Source organism: Mauremys reevesii, linkage group 4 (assembly GCF_016161935.1).
Source record: "Mauremys reevesii isolate NIE-2019 linkage group 4, ASM1616193v1, whole genome shotgun sequence".
Taxonomy (NCBI): Eukaryota; Metazoa; Chordata; order Testudines; family Geoemydidae; genus Mauremys; species Mauremys reevesii.
The window spans coordinates 138257235-138275707 of record NC_052626.1 but is presented as its reverse complement, the minus strand read 5'-3'; the positions used below and the strand labels follow the sequence as shown (position 1 = coordinate 138275707).

Genomic DNA, 18473 nt, shown 5'->3' with positions numbered 1-18473 from the left:
TTGGTGTCCCAAATAATATATTATTTGCCAAAAAGTCTTTGCCTTGCTCCGATCATGGCTGGTATTGCTCTTCCATGTTAGCTGCACACTGCTGGCTGGATTTGCTTCTACTGAATATGCGGATGCTAATATTTAAACTTTATTGTTAAATTTATTAACCTTAATTTGGGATATTGCAGATTATGTACCAGATGTACTTTATGACTTTTTCAAACCAAACTGTGTACTTTTGGATAATTTAAGCATTCTACCCAGATGTATAGAAACCCTTTAACTTGTGTATTAGATAGTTTTAACATCAGCTTTAATAGAAATCCTGCTGGGCTCTGTGCTGGTTAATTTCGCGTTCCTTGCCTGTCTCTTCCTGTCTTCTGGGAACATGCCATTTGTCTCCCTGAACTTCCTCCTTTCATCAACCTGCAGACTGGCCCTTCCCAAAAACATCAGGGCTCCCTCACAACTCCTGTCCCCTTCAGTTAAAGGCTTTCAGACACAGAATAACAGAGATAAGGCGGAAAGTGGGATTAGTGGTGGGCAAAGAACTCTTGTGTCCCAAGGCAAATACGGTAAGTGGCCCCAGGTTTACCTTGTCCTGTCTCATGAAGCTATGGTGTGATGCCTGCATAGCGGAGCTGCTGCTTGTGGTAGATAAAGATGGACTAACATGTAGGTGACCGTATCCCAGCAGATGAAGGAATGTGTGTCCCCTTCAAGCTTTCTGTAGAGATGTGGGCATTAGAGCTTATTGTACTCTTTATCTTTGTCTGTAGCGCCAACATCTTGCATTTTCATGAGTTGAACTTGGGACCCAGATCTATTGACCTTTGCATAAGCCTTGGTGTCAGATCAGTTTGTCAGAGGGAGGCCTGATTTGTAGCAGTTAGAAACTCCTGAACATGCCGAGGTTCACACGTCACTGTCCAGGAACGGCTCCTGCCAGCTGACACAGCCAATCTACGTGTGTCTCTTGACCACACATTGCCCTGAAAGATGCCATCTGCAGGTCTGCCCAGCCTTGGGGTTGGTGTTCTGTAAGTCAGTAATATGCCTGCAGGGACAGAATCCTAAATAAGGAGAGTGTCTGCTGGGCATGAGTATCTTGTGGGGCAGGAATCACAGGTCATATGGGATCCCTGGTGTCCCTGGACCACCAATTAGGAATCCGTTCCCTCTGCTGTTGAAGGGTCACGCCAGTAGTGCAGCCAGGAGGGATTGGCAGCGCAGTCAAGGAGCAGGCTGGCCTGCAGCTGGGGCAGGGGGGAGGGCCCTCATTGGACTGTTGCATATGGTGCTAAGGGAGGGAGATGCTCCCAGACCAAGGAAGAGGGAGCCAGCCTAGGAGGACTTCCCCTTCAAACTCAAGGCCTAGGGTGACCAGATGTCCCAATTTTATAGGGATAATCCCAATTTTTGGGTCTTTTTTCTTATATAGGCCCCTATTACCCCTCCACCCCCTGTCCCGATTTTTCACGTTTGCTGTCTGGTCACCCTACCAGGCCCTTAGAGTAACTCAGAAGCAATGGGCCCTTTTTGGAGTTGACTAAGTAATGTTGCAGCCTCAAAACCTGGCAAGTAATCCTGCAAAGCTCTGGGCCCAGAAATGGTGATGCTGCAGCTGTTAATGATGACTAGTGCTGTGATTTGAAGTGAGCTCAGCATACTGAAGCCTGAGTGGGTGGGGATTTGCCCTTGCAAGTTGCATCATTCAGCTAATAATTGCTTGCAGCTATTTTTAGTTCTTAAGCTTTCCTCATGGAATGTCACCTTGCACCTAATGTCAGCTTGTCGGGGGTCGATGTTAGCCACTGTCAGGTTAATGGCCCAGTGTGGCCACATAGTGTGGATATATGGGTCTAAAGTGTCTGTCCGCTCACTGTCTTCCCCCAAAATATAAAATATTGCAACTCCTTTGCAAAATTCCTGATGAGGTTTCCCACTTGCTGTTCTAGCATGGGATGCCCTTAATATTCTAAATATCTCCATCTTAAATCTACCATGCCACTTACAAAAAAGCCACTGTTCATGTAGAGCTGCACAAAAGCAAGCTTGTGCCAAAGATTTACTAGTTGAGTAGTGGTGATCCACTCATAAGAGCTATTTCCAGGTTTGGGCTGAAATCCTCTGGGATTCAGTCACCAAACAAAGAAACCCCCAGAATCCTTTCTGATTTTGTGTGTGTGTGTGGTAAGGATCTTGGAGTGCAATTTAAGTGTGTTAATTAGGAGAGGTGCAAGTTAGTTGGGGAAACCAAGGCTTGTTGTTGATGTTGGGGAACGTTGTTGGGGTGGAAGGGGATGTCATTTCTGTGGGGAGTGGAAGCCGAGTCTTCATTGTTTTATTCCTGGCACTGCCATTGGACAAATCTGTGCAGAATGCTAGATAGGTTCACCTGGGTATATCTCACCCAGTCAGTTGCAGGGGCCTCTGTCATTAGTGCACCTCTATCTCTGTTATCTACCTGTGGCACACAGTAATGCAGTGTCCTGGGGGTTGTCACACTTCAGTCTAATCCAGGTTACTGGGCTCAGTGCAGGGGTAACTGGCAGGGGTTTAGTGGCTTGTGATGTGCAGGAGGTCAGACGGATGACTTGGTTGTATCTTCTGGCCTTGAACTCCTGATACTTCTCTACTTCCCATGTATGTGTTTAAGGGGGATTAATGTAATGCTTAATGTGTTTAAGAGCTTCAGACCTTTTGATGAGAGGCAATGCATATGTGCAAAAGATTGTGGTCAATACAATTGCAGGGACTGTACTAACAATTGTTGACAAAAGGTATCAGGCGACTTGGGTTAAGGTCAGTCAAGTAAAATCTTAGTGTGTTGTGTAAAACTGGCCTCGTACTAAAAAGTTAACCAGTAACTACTGCAGAGTTACCTTCAGTTTTAATATTACTGTACCTCTTTTTTGCTTTTAATTGGATTTAAATTCATTTTAAAGTCCTGAATTTCTCCTGGGTTAGGGCTGTCAGGTCTTGTTAAATTGAGTCCTTCATTCTAATCCTACCCATCTGGTAAATTCCAGGTTAGCTTTTATTACTAGCTCTCTGGCAATCACAGGCATTGTGCAGGAAACGCTCCCTATGTTATGCTAGGACTGCGGTGCCTACTGAGCTGTTAAGTTCTGGGGCTACTACAAGACATGGCCTTACCCTGATAAAAGGTCTCCACACTCCCCTTCACACCAGAAATGTTTGTAGACAGATTTTAGTGTGCTGTTCAGGGGCTATGAAAGCTGGACCACTGCTCCTGATTTATAGAGATGACTTGTAAAGTGAATGCAGGGCTGCCGCCTTTGTGAGTGGCGCAGCTTTGGGATAGCCTCCGCCATGGGATTCTTTCCCAGATGCTTTGTAGCAGGAGCTAGAGCAGAACTAAATATGCAGATAAGAAGCACACTCTTCAGCTTGCTTTTGAAATGCAAGTCAGCCTCTGAATTTCATTTCTTAATCCGTCGCTTCCAGCTAATTATGATGCAGCCTTAATCGTGTTTTGCTCCTTTATTTCCTTTAATGTAAGAACTGGGTGCATGTGTAATCATCCTGAGAGCAGACTGGGTTCTCTAACAGTAGCTTTTCATTCTGTTAACCCTCGCATACGAATGTGTTGTTTAAATAAAATACTTGTTACCAGCCAGGGATCCTGACTGTGAGCCAATCTGTGCATTTGTGGTTTAGTGAGTTCATTTGGGAATGTGAATCCTTCCTAGGTGAATTTCCTGGGTTAGTGCGACCCTGAATTTTCATATGTTCTGTTCTTGTTCTTCTTGCCCAAGGAACCGAGGGTCCAAAATGAGCAAGAACATTAACTTACTGCAGCAACTGTCTGACTTCTGTTTGCTGTACAGACTAAAAACAGCTGGGCAAACCTGACTTCACTTCCTGTTTTTCCTGCAGTCAGTTTTCTCTCTGGTCAGATATAGATTTTTTTTTTAATTTTTATTTTTTAAAATAATTGACACTGATGAATGGCTTGTGTGGACACCTTGCTTTGAGTCTTCTAGAATTGCAGGGCCTGACGGCCTGTCTATCCCGAGGATCAGTTGAGACCACTACCATAGACATAGTGCACCAATGTTGCACAAGGCTTGCACAAAGGTAAGCGGAAGTGGGGAAGTGACTTTCTGCACCAATGTAGCTTTGCCAAAGCAAGAATCCCTAGTATGGAGAGCCAGCCACTTTGCCCATCCTGCTGTGCATCATTGTCACAAAATTGCCTGAGATTAAGAAGCTTTATGGGGAGGGAAGGAGATTAGCAATGTTCTCTTCAGTGTGGGTGTCAGTGCCCACTCGGGAGAATGGGGGAACATCTTTGCTTTTTGTCTTTTGCATGCTACTCCTCTTGTCCTGTCCTGGAATTCAGTTTGATAACTTGACAAAGTTTTGCTATTTGGGCACAATGCAACTGCACGTTCCGGCTCTGCTTGTACAGCTAGGCACTGGGAATGGGACTGTTCCCTACAAATACAGTTAGAGCTCGCACAATGCATTGTTCGTTCACACGCCGGCCTAGTCTGTTTACAAAAGTTTGTCTGGAAAGTTACATTTTTGAAGATCTAAATTAGACTGCCTTAGGCCTTTGAGGGGAGGCCTGGGAGGGCTCTGAGCACTTTCAGCCTGTCATTGTCTGAAGAAGATTGGAGTTTTAGCAATTCCTATTTTAATCTGTTTTGGCCCAATAACCTGTTAAGTGAGAGACAAATGAGTAGAGCTCACACTGAGCTGGAGATTTCCACTCATTTTTATCACTGATGACAGGCACATAAAAGCTGACCTAATCAAAGGTGCTTTGTCCCCAATTCAGATTAAGCAGGTCAGTGTGAGAGCAAAGTCCTCCTGCATTAGTGCTAGAGAGCACAGTACCTACCACTAACTTGTTCCTTTCTCTGCTTAAAAAGCTTCCTACTCCTAGGACTTGTCTACACTAGAAAGTTGCATCTCTTGATCTATACAGGTCTAGTTAAAGTGGTACACCCCCCGAGTGTGTTTGCAGTTATTCTGGTATAGATATTTCCCTTCCTGTGTGAAAATGGGAATAATGATTTAAGACACCCTGGTGCTGTTATAACTGTATCCACACAACGGGTTAGTGCTGGTATAACTATTTAGGATTTAAAAAAAAATCACACCCCTAACAGAAATGGTCTGTCTCACAGTGCAAAACCTGTGGAGACTAGGCCTTGGACTCTTAGGGTATGTCCACGCTGGAAACTTCAAAGCGCTGCCACGGGAACGCTCCCACGGAAGCGCTTTGAAGTGTGAGTGTAGTCGCCGTGAGAGCTCTCCCAGCGCTTCTGGTAATCCACCTCCACGAGGGGATTAGCTCCGAGCACTCGGAGCCTGTCTACACTAGCGCTTTAAAGTGCTCAGACTTGCTGCACCCCGTGAGCCAGCAAGTTAGAGCGCTATAAAATATAAGTGTAGACAAGCCCTTATTTTTAAAGGGACTGGACAAGTTATTGCTCTTTCTTTTAGGTGATTTGTGTTTAAAGCCAACCCTGCAAAATTCTGGCTGAGCAACCAACTTGTTTGTGTTAGGGCATATCTATACTTGCCATTTAAAGTGGGGAAAAGTCCCTTTTTTGCGAAAAAGCCGTGAGAGCGTCTACACTTGCCAATGACTTTTTGCAGTGAAACTCAGAAGTTTCACTGCAAAAAGAAAACCACCTCCACGAGAGGCGTACAGCTCTTACCGGTGATGCTTTTGCGGCGATGTGCAAGTGAAGACACGTTCTTCCTGTTCACACAGCTTTTAGCCTCTGCAAGATATCCCACAGTGCCTAGGTGACTGCTCTGGCCAGCAGCTCAGCTGCTCTGATACCAGGTAAACAGACATCCACCCCTCCTCTGCAAAAACCCGAGAATTTTGAAACTCCCCTTCCTGGTTTCTTGGCAAGTGCTCACTTATCTGGCCAGGTGACAATGGCTGCTCCACGGGATCCCCTGCTTGGCGCAGTGCTGAGCTACTGGAGCTGATCAATGTTTGGGGAGAGGCGGGCTTCTGTAGGGACCCTGGATGCCCCATGATCACACCCCCCTCTTCCCACAAGACCTATTCTCAGAATGCAGAGAGAGGCACTGTGGGATAGCTGCCCTCAGTGCACTGCTCTCATCTGCAAATGTGAACACTCTGACTCCTGTGGAAGTAAGTGAGAACACAGACCAGCGTTTTTCTTTCACTGGTTCCCTATCACCATTGAAACTGACAGCACAAAAACTCTGCAAGTGTAGACGTAGCCTTAGAGAGATGAGAGAAATATTACTACTGTTTCTTCCCATGGCAAGGTGAAAGTCGGGGAAATCTTCATTTGCACCTATGTTGGTAAACTTTTGTGAACATTTTGCTACACGGTCTTATATTATTCCTGTGAGTTGAAGGAATCTCAGTTTTCCTTTTAACTGGGCCATGAACCTGCATAAAGACAAATCCACATGCCTCTGTCCACATCATACACTGTACTTCCCCTCCCTGTTTGCTTCCGGGAGAAGGATACAGTCTGAGCACAGCCTGGGAGCCAGGAACCTCAAGTTCTAATCCTGGCTCTGACAAAGATTTCCAGTATAGCTTTAGGTAAACTACTCACAGTTCCTGTTAACCTGTCTGTAAAATGAGCCTAAGGCCTGGTCTAGACACACGTTCTTGTACTGGTCTAACTATTTCTGTAGCTATACCAGTATGACCCCATGGTGTGGACATAGTTATACTGCCTTACGTTGTTTACTATCTTACAAAGTGTTTACTTACAGTGTTTACTTACAAAGTGTCTTACATTGTTTACTATCTATTGTGCCATGCCGCTTAAAACGGGGGTGGGCACGTGTGTTGCTTCACCAAAGCAGGGAAAAATCATCTCTAAAAAGGAAAAATGGCTTGTAGTCTACACCACTGAACAAGGTGCAAAAATATGGAAGCACCTCTTTAAATGGGATTGTCCTTGAGAAACCTCATGCTCTCTTACAATTAAAAGGTGCAGGAAATAGTCTGCCTTTACTCTTATTGAGCTGCAGAACACATCTTTGCGAGGGGAGGGAGAAAGAGCCCTATGCAGAGGGCAGGTGTTACTTGGTGAAGTAGAAACGCTGATAGAAAGCCCAGGAATGATGAATTGTCTCCAAGAGGGACTTTGATATTTTGAAAAATTGTCTTATTACCTTGCAGGGAAAAAAATCAAATTAAGCTGTGAAGGTGGCGTGCCTGGCTTCATAGGAAAAAAAAACCAAAACGCTGCCTCCTGCAGGATCCGCACAGAAAGCTTGTGACTGTTGTGCTTACAAAATTTGTGTAGGTTAATCCCTTGGGGGCAGCCTTATCTCGGCAGGTATGCAGCAAGTCAGTGTTTGACTTCAGGCGACAGTGCTCAGAATGGTCAGGCTGGTGCTGCTTTGGAAGGCTTTGGCTCTGTCCTCTCCACCCTGTGTAGTGAATTGTAATTAATAAGGGATTAGACAGTGAGCTATCACTGAAGTCCTGACCCAAGCCTTTTATGGGCACAGGGAATTTGATATGTTATGCAGATTATAAAAGAATGGGTCAGACTCTTAGGATCAAAGAATCCTGTAAATCGGAGATGGTAAAGAACTGTTAGATCATAGTACGTTTCCCAGCCAAGGCATGTTTGTTCCCTCCAGTATTTTTCTGTTGCTTTGTTCAACCTAGTTTTAAGCTACCTAGTTCTTGTTTCACAGGAGGCATTCAGTGCCTGATCACGAGCCCTCTGTGGCTCAGTTATAATTGCCATATTGTGAGACTCAAGGACATGAAGGCATAATTCCTTTTAAAAAACCCTGTCCCTTTTTTAAGTTGAGCCTGAAAATAGAAGCGCTATTTTATCGAGGGATTTCAGTGCTCTTCGCTGAGTGCAGTTTGGCAGCACTGCCTACTCTCCATACCAGGGCTAACTCAAACAGTGATTGTGTGGCAAAGGATGCGTTGTTATGGACACTGGGTAAAATGATGCCAGATGTGCTCTGAGTGGGGTGCCCTGTGCCAGGAGTGCAGCTGGCACTTACACACACACAGACCTCTGTTTCCTTTTGTCTGAACACTTTTGCACATGGATCTTAAGTACTGACAAATATGCCAGGCAAGAGGCCCAGAAATGCAGTCTCTGCTCCAAAGACCTTACAGCCAAAGAACAAACCCAAGGGGTGTGTAACTTGGAGAGGATCGAGTTGTTTTTTTTTCATGGGTGGGTGTTGTGAAAGAATCCTGGAGGGATTTGAATGAAGAGGGTAGTGGCTGGTGAAATGGGTTTGTAAGGCCTTTTCCATGCACAAGGAAGCACAAAATGACAGAAACAGCCAGAGAGGGAGCACAGTTTACAAGTCTGGACAAGGCCCCAGAGATATTCAGGCATGATGACAGCACAGTAACATGTTTGAAAAGTCTTAGTCTAGACAAGGCTCCAGCCTTTAAAGTGGGCTAGATTGATTGAGCTAAAGCGTAGGTTCCTTGCTAGCATTGCAGTTGTTGTCCACAAATGGCCTGAAAGCAGCCCTGCGTAAGTAACACTCCTTTCACACTCTGCCGGTTTTCTACATCCTGTGAATATGGTGCAGGAAACACATCAAGCGAGGCTGGGTGTCCTCTGAAAACTCTGCTCTAGGAGCTTATTAGACCCCTAAATGTGTCTGTATCTGGAGATTCTCAGCTAATTCTGGGAATATCAGCTGGTTTTTGTGTGAATTAACTCCTTCCCCCACCCTCCAGCAGCTTGTAAAGCTGATTGGTGGGCATTCCTCAAGTGTAAATACTTATTCGTGTTGCGTCCTGAGTTATTACATCATGGCACTGCAGGCTTATTTTGTGGTAACTGAAATAATTACTGCTTAGTAAGGATGGGGCTGTGATGTGGTGACATTTATGTGATTAGCTAATCACGCATTTATTTTGAAAGGCAGCCCATTCATGTGTTCCAAGCAAGTTTTTAATGGGAGGTGAGAAACACAATCTCATAGTGGAAGGCAATTAATTACCTTAATCGTTACTTTGTTTTTTCGGTGGGGGGGGGGGAAGAGAATAATTTGCTCATCATATTAAAATGGATTCAGCTTGTTGAACCCTTTCTGCCACTATGCAACAGATAATAGGCGTTTTGCGTGACAAGTTCTCATGAGTGCAAAAAGATGCAAAACAGACAGGGTCTCTGAGTGATAGTGACTTGACATGACATGCATACGCAGATGCCACAATATGAGCAGAACATACTGTTTCTACTCACTTCAGACCCTTTGGGTAGGTGACAAGGCACCAGGTCAAACCTCTATCCTCGAAATTTACAAAGGGTATGTCTACCCCTAAACTGCTGTAGCAGCACTTTTGTAATGTGCACCGGAGACGCTGGGGTTCTCCCATCTGCGTAGTCAGTCTGCCTTCCCGAGAGGTGGTAGCTAGGTCGGCAGAAGAATTCTGCTATTGATTTACACCGGGGGGTGAGGTCAGCGTACCTACACTTGGATTTTTCACACCGCTGAGAGAGGTAGCGATGTCAATGCAAGTTCTCAGTATAAACCAGCCCTTAGGTTTGAGACTGTGAGCTCTTGTGCGCAGGGATCTTGTTTTTTAATATGGTGGCACAGGATCTACTGCAATGGGGCCTGATCTTGAGTGGTATCTCTAGACAGACTGGAGTGAGAGATTGCCCTGGAATGTGCTTTGGATATTTCTGAGTGTCAAGGGTACTAGAGCAAGTGTTTTCAGCTTCCCGGGTTATTGCCGTTACAAGGGTAGGCACGAACCGTGTATAAAGTCTTACGTAGCCTTATGTAACTGTGAAGCTTGTGGAAGGAAACGGAGCTGGGGATGGTGCTCATTGTCGTCATACAAATCCAGATAAGGGTGTGCAAAATTGAGCCACAGACTGGGGCAGCTGGTGAAAATAGATGGCCTGGTGCAGTTTTGCTTTTCAAGGCAAACAGCAGTCACGCTTATGGGGTCTACAGATTGGAACCTCCTCTCCCTTGGAACTCCAGGAGGGGTTTCCTAGCCCCTGCAAGCCTCTCCTCTCCAGCTAATGCAAGGGTTGCTGTCTAGGCAGAGAGCAAAGTCACCTCCCAGGAACGTTGCACAGTATTTATTTCCCTTCAGAATAGTGGTATTAGGTGCCCAGCTCTGCACTGTTGACTTGCTCTCTCGAGTAGCAGCAGCCACCTGTACATCTCTAACAGACTTCTCCAAGGTGCTCTGCTTTCCACCTAACTTTAATAATCCACCTGCTTTCATTGCCACTTCTGCCCATTACTGCTCAGGGCCCCGTGTCCAGTTCTTTGTGGGCCGCCATCGCATGGGCATAGCTGTTCCCCTTGCTAGCAAGCTGGGTAGACTCAACAAGAATTGAATGGAGATAAAGAATGAATTACCCAGTCACCTTTGGAAAACAGGAAGGGGGGAGGTGTGCTCCAGGCCAGCAAGGTGTGGTGTGGGGGGAGCTTTCAGTCTCACTGTCCAGGTTATTCCTGTGCAAAGAAAAAGAGAGTTTGTCTCTTGAATTGTTGCTTCGGCACTTTTCTCATGCATTACTTTCACTCAGAGCTTATCTACACTTGAAATGCTACAGCGCACGGGTAATACACCCCCTGAAGAGGTTCATGCCACCGTTAACTCAGCTTAACTTCACACCCCAAGCATGGTAGTTTTCACACCCCTGGGTGACCTAACTTTTAGTGTAGACCAGGTCTCAGCAGAGGACAATAACACTGGAACTTTATCTCTGCCTCTTGCTTAGCCCTGCCTTGTCTCGAGTGGCTGTCTCTGGATTGCTAATTCTGGGTTTAAAGGTGAGGCTGGAAAACTGTTCCAGGAATAAAACCTCCCTTTATCACCCAGCGCTGACCTGTTTCCTCTGCCTGCACTGCTGATGTAGTCACTTGCCATTTCTTTGGCGCTCTGTTTGCTGCTGGGTAGGCACTGAACCTAATTTTAAGAGTTGGAATTCTTGGAGTCCTCAGTATTGAGCAGGAACCAGCTGTTTTGTATTGGAAGAGATATCGGAGACTCCATCTAAACTGGTCTAGTCCTGACCATGCCTCATGTTCCCTGCCTCTTGTGCACGTGGGAATCTTTGTTCATGATGGGGGAGGCGGGTAGTTTACTGAGCAGTACCCAGCAGGTTCACTTACAGGAATTCAGAGCGATGCTGATGTTGATTTCAGTGGAGTTACTCCAGCAGGGACTTGACCAATCGTATTCAGCTTTTGCTTTCTCACCCTGTAGAGCTCACGTTTGCTGCACCCTCCTGGCAAATGGAAGCAGTTCATAACTTCACTCTTTTACTTGAAGGTCTTTTTAAATCAAGACTAGTTTTAAAGGCTGGTCGGGTTTTATCTCCTTACTTCACTAATCCCTTTCTCTAATTATATTACTGACATTGCGAAAAGAGGCAGAAAGATTGTGTGCGCCGGAGTGTAGCCAGGAAGTTGCATTTTAAAAACCAGTACACTGTCTGCTCTTTTTTATTGACTGTTCAGATTTATAGAATGACCCAGACTCTGGGCTCTTTCATGTGAATTTCTATAAAATCCACGATGTACTCAGAATTCATAATGGGACACGAGCAATGAGCTGCTTTGCCTAGCCTGATAATTTATACCTTGAAAATTTGAGACCCACTACTCTAACCCCTACTGATGCTCAGAAGGATCCAAACCATGTTTAAAAAGCAGCGACGTGGATACATGCAATGCTGGGAATGCTCAGGCTCGTGACAGGTGTCCTGGACAGTGCATTAACTTGCCTACCAGAATTTGGCTAGGCCCCTGGGCTCACTTCTGACTGGCAGTGACGTGTGCCATAAGGACTTCTGCAAGTGGTGGGGCAAAGTAACCTCTTACGTGTCATCGGGGAGAAGGGATCTGCAGTGCACCCTCCTCCCCCAAACCAGCCCCAACACTGAGTTCTGGCATTGATGTGGAGCCCAAACCTTGGTGCTGCACTTATGGGCCTGTGGACGCTTGGCCCGTAAGAGGGCAGCACAAAATGAGCAAGATATGCGGTAGTGTTGGCCTTCCCGTGGGTCATGGCTCACCCGCAGCCTTGCTCTTGTCTCTGCAGCAATGGCAGCCATCAGAAAGAAGCTGGTGATTGTGGGAGATGGCGCCTGCGGGAAGACCTGCCTGCTGATCGTGTTCAGCAAGGACCAGTTCCCTGAGGTCTACGTGCCGACAGTCTTTGAGAACTACATCGCTGATATCGAAGTAGATGGAAAGCAGGTAACTTTCCGGGGAGGGGTCTCAGGCCACCTCCGCTTGTCTAGCGCCTGTATTCCCCAAGCCATGGACAATCTCCGCATGAGGGACCGTGCGCTCGGCAGATCTGCTTACGTCCTCTCTGGAATGTTTGTTGTGTGCGCTCTTCCCCTCTATCCCCCGCTTCCTGCCAAGCCATCTGTCGTGACTGAACTCCTCTCCCTGTCCTGATGCTTCGGCCATGGCAGCCTGGCTCTTCAGGCCCTGTGCCAGGCATTGCTGTTGAGAGTATTCTACGTCTCGGCTATTGACCGTTTTTCTCCAGTACCTCCGAGAGGAGGAAAGGCCTTTCAGCGGGGAGAGGAAAAGAGACGCAAAGGCCGACAGGCTGCTTCCAGCAATGCTCTCCTCTGCTGTGAATTGCAACCCAGCATGCGGTGGCAAGCTCAGCAGGGTGCCTGTCCCTCTCAGGGATCACTGGAGCCCCTGACTTGTAAGCAGAAGACTCAGTGACGCGCTCCCTGATTAGGAGAATCCTCCAAAGGAGACCGTGCTCCCCACCTGCCCTAACCCAGACACCCGTAGCATCCCAGTCGGGCTGGCTATGGAGAAGCATTGCTTCCTTTGGAGTCGACTTGGCTTTCCAGGCTGTTTCACAGCTGGTGATATAGCGCAGTGGGGTTCTTGAAGGTATTGCTGTACAGCAGCCCATAAAATATCCCGCATAGCTACACTATCAATTACTGGGCCCAGGGACATGGATTAGGGAAGGGGCATTGCCTGGTCACCTTTAAATCTACCAGAATTAGCAAAGCAACTTAATTGTCTTAACCGAGAAAAATGAATTGCTTCCCTGCCGGAGAGAATTGCCATCGTTACAGCATGAGGCAGTTTGGGAGGGTAGGGGGTCGTCTTTTACGCTGCTGACTTCTTTAAATCTCTTTCTCTAGGTGGAACTGGCCCTTTGGGACACGGCGGGGCAGGAGGACTATGACAGGCTGCGGCCCCTCAGCTATCCGGACACGGACGTTATCCTCATGTGCTTTTCCATCGACAGCCCAGACAGTCTAGGTAGGATCACTGGGGCCAGGGTAACACGCGTGGGGTTTAGGAGCTAGAGTGAATTTCACCCTTATGCACAAGGCAACTTGATAGGTGGGTGGGCCTTGTGCTGCTGGCCCTCTGCACAGGGGTGAAGTTCACTCTAAACAGGACTTTTAACGTGTTCTTCCAAAACCGTTAAGCACAGGCTTGGATTGAGAGCTCCCTGCTTGCAGTCTACAGAGATGAGTCTGGCCAAAAGCCTAGAATAGCCTTGAGAGGAACAGAAAAGCTCTTGTGAGCAAACAAACTGAGCACTCAATAGACTTAGATTGTCACAGCATCACTCCTGCCTGGCTTCTGTAAGTCAACTCCTTCCTCGTGCACTTCTCCAGCAACCTCCTCAGCTGTGAAGTAAATAGAGCCCTGTCAGAATAGCTCCATGCCCTTTCTGCGTTCATTCCCTCTGCAGCTCCTGAGTGCAAACCCGAGTGGGTAGAGAGGAGTTTTACACCCGACAACGTAGATGTTGACGGATTCGGGTATTGTCTGGCAACGTCAGGGCGAATTCCAGCGGATAGTCTGCCCTGGCTTTTGGGGATAGGGCCTGGTGGCCAAAGTGCTTTAGCCGTTCTTGACAACGGTTGGGGCTCCTGAAGAGAGCAGTGTGTCGGAGCTAGCACTAGTTGCTTGCCAGGTCTTGATGTCAGTCTGGTCTCCCCTGTAGCCAAAGGGCGTATCATGCGCTCTCTGTCCTGCTCTGGGCATCAGCAAAAACCTACCCTGCTCTTACACATAGTGCGGTTGCTTACACTGCCAGAACGAGATCCCAGAAGATAGGGCCTGCAGTCTACCCCCAGAACTCCCACCAGCCCCTTCTGCAGCCTGCCCTATGTGATTAGAGTGAAACCTGCATGAGCAGAAGAGCAGATGCCTTGTGGCACTGCCTTCCACTCCGTTCTCAGGCCCTCCCTGCCCGACAAATTCCTGGCTTTCGGCAGGATTGTAGTGTCTTTTCACAGCCCACAAGCAGGCCGTAGGAAAGTAGAGCCAGGAGCACAGTGTTGCCAGCAAACCAGAACTCGGTTGCTAAATCTAGTATCCAGTCTGGTGTCTTGACGCTGTAAAGATCTAATCCAAACCAGTGGGAGCTAGGAGAGCTGGGGTTCATGCTGAAGAGGATCTCTCCTTCCATAGCAATGATCTCCTGTGCTGAAGAGGACACGATTCTGCTCCTCTCCTACCTGCTGCACTTGCAGTGTGTAATTCACATGCTGGCCGTGCCTTCGTTAACGCGGGTATGTTGAGGGGAGTTCTGACTCCCATTCCTGGCTGGCTGTGGCTCTCCCTGACCCTGGATGTTTCACTGCAGATGATCTACTTCCTTTGACACTTTTTCATAGTAAAGAAAAAGAAACTGTTGTGTAACTTGATCGTGTCAACTTCAGTCGCTGCTAAGGCCTTGTCTGCCCTCGAGAACGGCCCCAAGTCAGCAACTGGTGTCACTGCATCATTGCTGAATCGGGGCTGTTCATGAGTGTAGATAAGGCCCAAATCTTCATGCTGCCGTCTCAGTGAGTTGATGTGCTCGGCAGGTTTTGGCGGAAGCTTTGAGAGAAGATAGTTATGAGGATGTTCCCCAGAGTGCTGTCTGCTTGGTACAGAGTCTCATCGGCTGCTTGGGGGGGAGGATGCCAGTGGGAGGAGGAATTTGCTGCCTTGGTGCCATTGGTCCCCTCCTCCATGCTCATGAGTGAACAATTGTCTGTCACAGCTGTGATTTACAGCTCTTGCTAAACCACCCAGTGTGGCTTTCAGGCCCGTGCATGTTCGTACCACATCCTCCTCAAGTGCCCTTCAGTACTGTCCATCAGGGAGAAAGGGACGACAATGCTCCTTTTCACAAGGAAATGGTGGCTAATTGCAAATGATGCTGCCCCTCTACCAGCTGGAATCAACACCCTCGGCAATCAGACCTCATGGATGTTTGTTCCCTTCCCCCAGCTCCTTGGTATGTTCTCACTCTTTGGCCTGGTCTACACTATGGGGGTGGGTCGAACTAAGGTACGCGACTTCAGCTATGTGAATAGCGTAGCTGAAGTCGAACTACCTTAGTTCGACTGACTTACCCGTCCTGACGTTCGCGGTGGTGGAGTTCCAGAGTCGACGGGAGCGAGTCCGGGGTTCGAACTATCGCGTCTAGATTAGACGCGATAGTTTGAACTCCGAGAAGTCGAACTCTCCGCGTCGACCGGCGGGTAAGTATGGACCTACACTTTGAAGGCCCTTCTGTTTGCCATGTTTGTAGGGGTGTCATCAGCAATGCTGCTGGGGTTTGGGGGGAGATTTTCCTTCACGCTTTTTTCAGTGGTGTGAAGAGCAGTGTCCACTTGAAGCTGTGGAGGAGTGTAGGACCCAGCCTCTCTGCCAATGGCACAGCAGTCAGGGCATGCAAATAAGGCTCTCACTGTATCTCTGTCCTGTGCAGCTCAGCAGTATACAATTTCTCCAGGAAAGAACCTAAAACATTTGTCTCTTTTAATATCCGGGGAACATCGTAGGAAGGCAGCAGTGGTAGCCTGGCCTGCAAGGGGGCTGCTGTGTATTAAAAAGCCCCGTCAGCTGAGTGCAAAGTCCTTAACTGTGCTTGGCTTTCCCAGAGAACATTCCTGAGAAGTGGACTCCGGAAGTGAAACACTTCTGCCCCAATGTGCCCATCATCCTGGTCGGAAACAAGAAGGACCTACGGAATGATGAGCACACCCGGAGGGAGCTAGCAAAGATGAAGCAGGTAAGGGGGCTACTTCACCTCTAGCTGCTATGCCAGCATCCCTTAAAGGAAAGCAACACATCTGTGCAGACACGTGTGCTCTTCCTGCTGTGCTGCGTATCCCCATGGCAACCGCAGGGCATGTGGGGTCAGGCATGTTCTGTGGGGATAAGTCAGGTCTGCAGCTACTTGTAACTTCCTCTTGCAGAGTGCCCTGTAGACTCTCCTGCATTCAGGTGGTTGCCCATTGAGAGCAGCTTCCTCTGCATGAGGCAACGGAGATCCCTGCTACACAGTAACCGGGCAGTCCCTCGGCTCAGCCCAGACTGACCTGCTGATGCCTTTTCCTGCTGTGCAATTACTCCAGCAGAGGTTTACTGATGGCTGCTGCTGCCTCCAGTTCCTGTTAATGTTCCAGCAGAATCCCGGTCCCTGAGAGATGCAGGCTACTAAAGCATTTCCAGAGACAATCCTGGCTTCTCTTCCGAAGAGCCAGGCACTCAGATAGTAGTCATGGTTGTATCAGTACCTAGAGATGCTGAGCCTCCCTGACTGCACGTCTGGCTTAATGCTTAACTCAGCATTCTAAAAGCTTTTTCTTTAATGACTTTTAGGAGCCAGTGAAGCCAGAGGAAGGGAGGGACATGGCTAACAGAATCAACGCCTTTGGATACCTCGAGTGCTCTGCCAAGACGAAGGATGGCGTGCGGGAAGTCTTCGAGATGGCCACTCGGGCCGGCTTACAAGTCAGGAAAAACAAGAAGCGTAAAGGCTGCCCACTCCTGTAAAGCGGCAGTGCCCGTGAAGAACGTGACTGCCATCTGTACTGTATCTGTCTTTTCCTGCACCCCCCACGTGTGTGAGTGGGGTACAGGATGGGAAGAGCGCTGTTAGGTCTGATGTCTAGAGAATATAATGTGGCCTGCACCCTGCTGCCCAAAACCCACTACCTGAAGCACATATGGGGAAGTGTCTAGTGGTGCTTCTCTGTGCCATGCGTGGACTGTCCTCCTAAGCTGGTCCTGGGCTCTGAAGGGCCAAATGGCTTTGGACCATCTTTGGCAGACACTTCTGTTTTGTATACACCATACAGTGCATTTGAGTAGCTCTCGGTGTTACTTCAGTCCCATTTTATACTAATCCTTCATCCCCCTGTTCCTGTCTGATGCTCTGTACAGATTCTCTGCAATATTTAATCTCTACTTTCGTACTGTTTGATTAGACTCTCTGCAAAATAAGGAAGCTCTGGCACAGTCTGCCTGTGGGTGTGTGTTCCTGTCCTGGCATCCTGGTTGTTTCCTTGAACTCTTGCTTTGTCTCCAAGCCAAGATGTTCAGCTGCTCCAGCTCCAGGGGGGGTTGGATTCTCCCTCTGGTTAAGGTGTCCAGCACACCCACCAGCATTTTGCACACACATTCACCAAGGCAGTCTCGGTTCTGTCTGTACTCAGGGCCTTGCCCTATTCCACCAGTGCTTTGCAAGGAGCTGTGCTCTGCTATTGTCAGAAATGCCCTCTGCTGCGCTTTCACCTTGGACCTGCACTGTGGTAGTGTCGTCTTATCCTCTTTCAATAAAGTAAGGCCTTGTAAAAGAACCCTTGGCTGGGTCTTTTTCTTACACACTGATGTTTGCCTTGACTTTTGAGTCCACCTGTAAATTAAAATGCACAGTTGGGAGAATAAATGCAAATTGGTATTTTAATAACTGTAACTTAGCGCCTGTGCACCATTATTCTGCCCCATGCATGCAGACCTCTCGGGTCTCCTGTTCTCCTCTTCACTAGCTTCCTGGGGATGTCCTTCATTTATCCCCCTGCCATGCAGCTGGGTTGAGGGGCTAGAGCAGGGAGTTGCCATTCAGGACTTCTTGGGTCTTGTGGACAAAATTCCATGGTTTTGTCCATAACTTGCTGTGTGGCCCTTAGGCACTACACCTCCTACTTTGCTCACTCTGCTTGCAAAATAAGGGTCAGAACTACTTGCTTCACCGGATGGTGTGAAGCTTCATTAACACACTGAGTGCCTTGCAAAAGGCCTGGAGAGGGGCAAAGGCTGCCTGTTGCATCTTTCAGTTTCTTTCAAGCCCTGCTTGACTGACCGAGCAGGTTCCCCACCTCTGCCCTGTTGGGACAAGGAGAGGATGCCCAGCCATAACTAAGATGGGAGTGACACTTTCAGGGAGGGGCGAGGGAGGATTATACATCCCCTGCCAGCACATGGGGTTGAGCACTTTGCTCAGTTTCCTTAACGTTCCCAGCTGAGCTGCTTTGGGGAGGTGAGTTCCACAATGATGAAATGCAAAAGGAAATGTTGAGTGGTTTGGTCAGAGTCCTTCTGTGACTGCTGTTCCAAGCTGGGCTATAGGAAATGAGGTGGCTCAACTTTCTTCCCTAAGGGGTGTGTGTGTGTGTGTGTGTGTGTGTGTGTTCTGCACAGCTAACAGCAGTTCTCTGCTGCAAAACCTCATGCTGATTCTCTGCTGG

The 18473-nt window shown here is 47.9% G+C and overlaps 1 protein-coding gene across 1 annotated transcript in view; it reads left to right on the top strand.

Moving 5' to 3' along the window:
- Positions 1-17585, top strand: part of RHOC (ras homolog family member C) — a 32112-nt gene extending 14527 nt beyond the window's left edge. Inside the window, exons 2-5 of the mRNA XM_039537614.1 lie at positions 12047-12204; positions 13131-13251; positions 15882-16012; positions 16606-17585. Coding sequence (XP_039393548.1) covers positions 12049-12204; positions 13131-13251; positions 15882-16012; positions 16606-16779 — 582 coding nt within the window. The 5' untranslated portion in view covers positions 12047-12048 and the 3' untranslated portion in view covers positions 16780-17585. The remainder of the gene's footprint in view (positions 1-12046; positions 12205-13130; positions 13252-15881; positions 16013-16605) is intronic.
- The last annotated feature ends 888 nt before the right edge of the window (positions 17586-18473 follow it).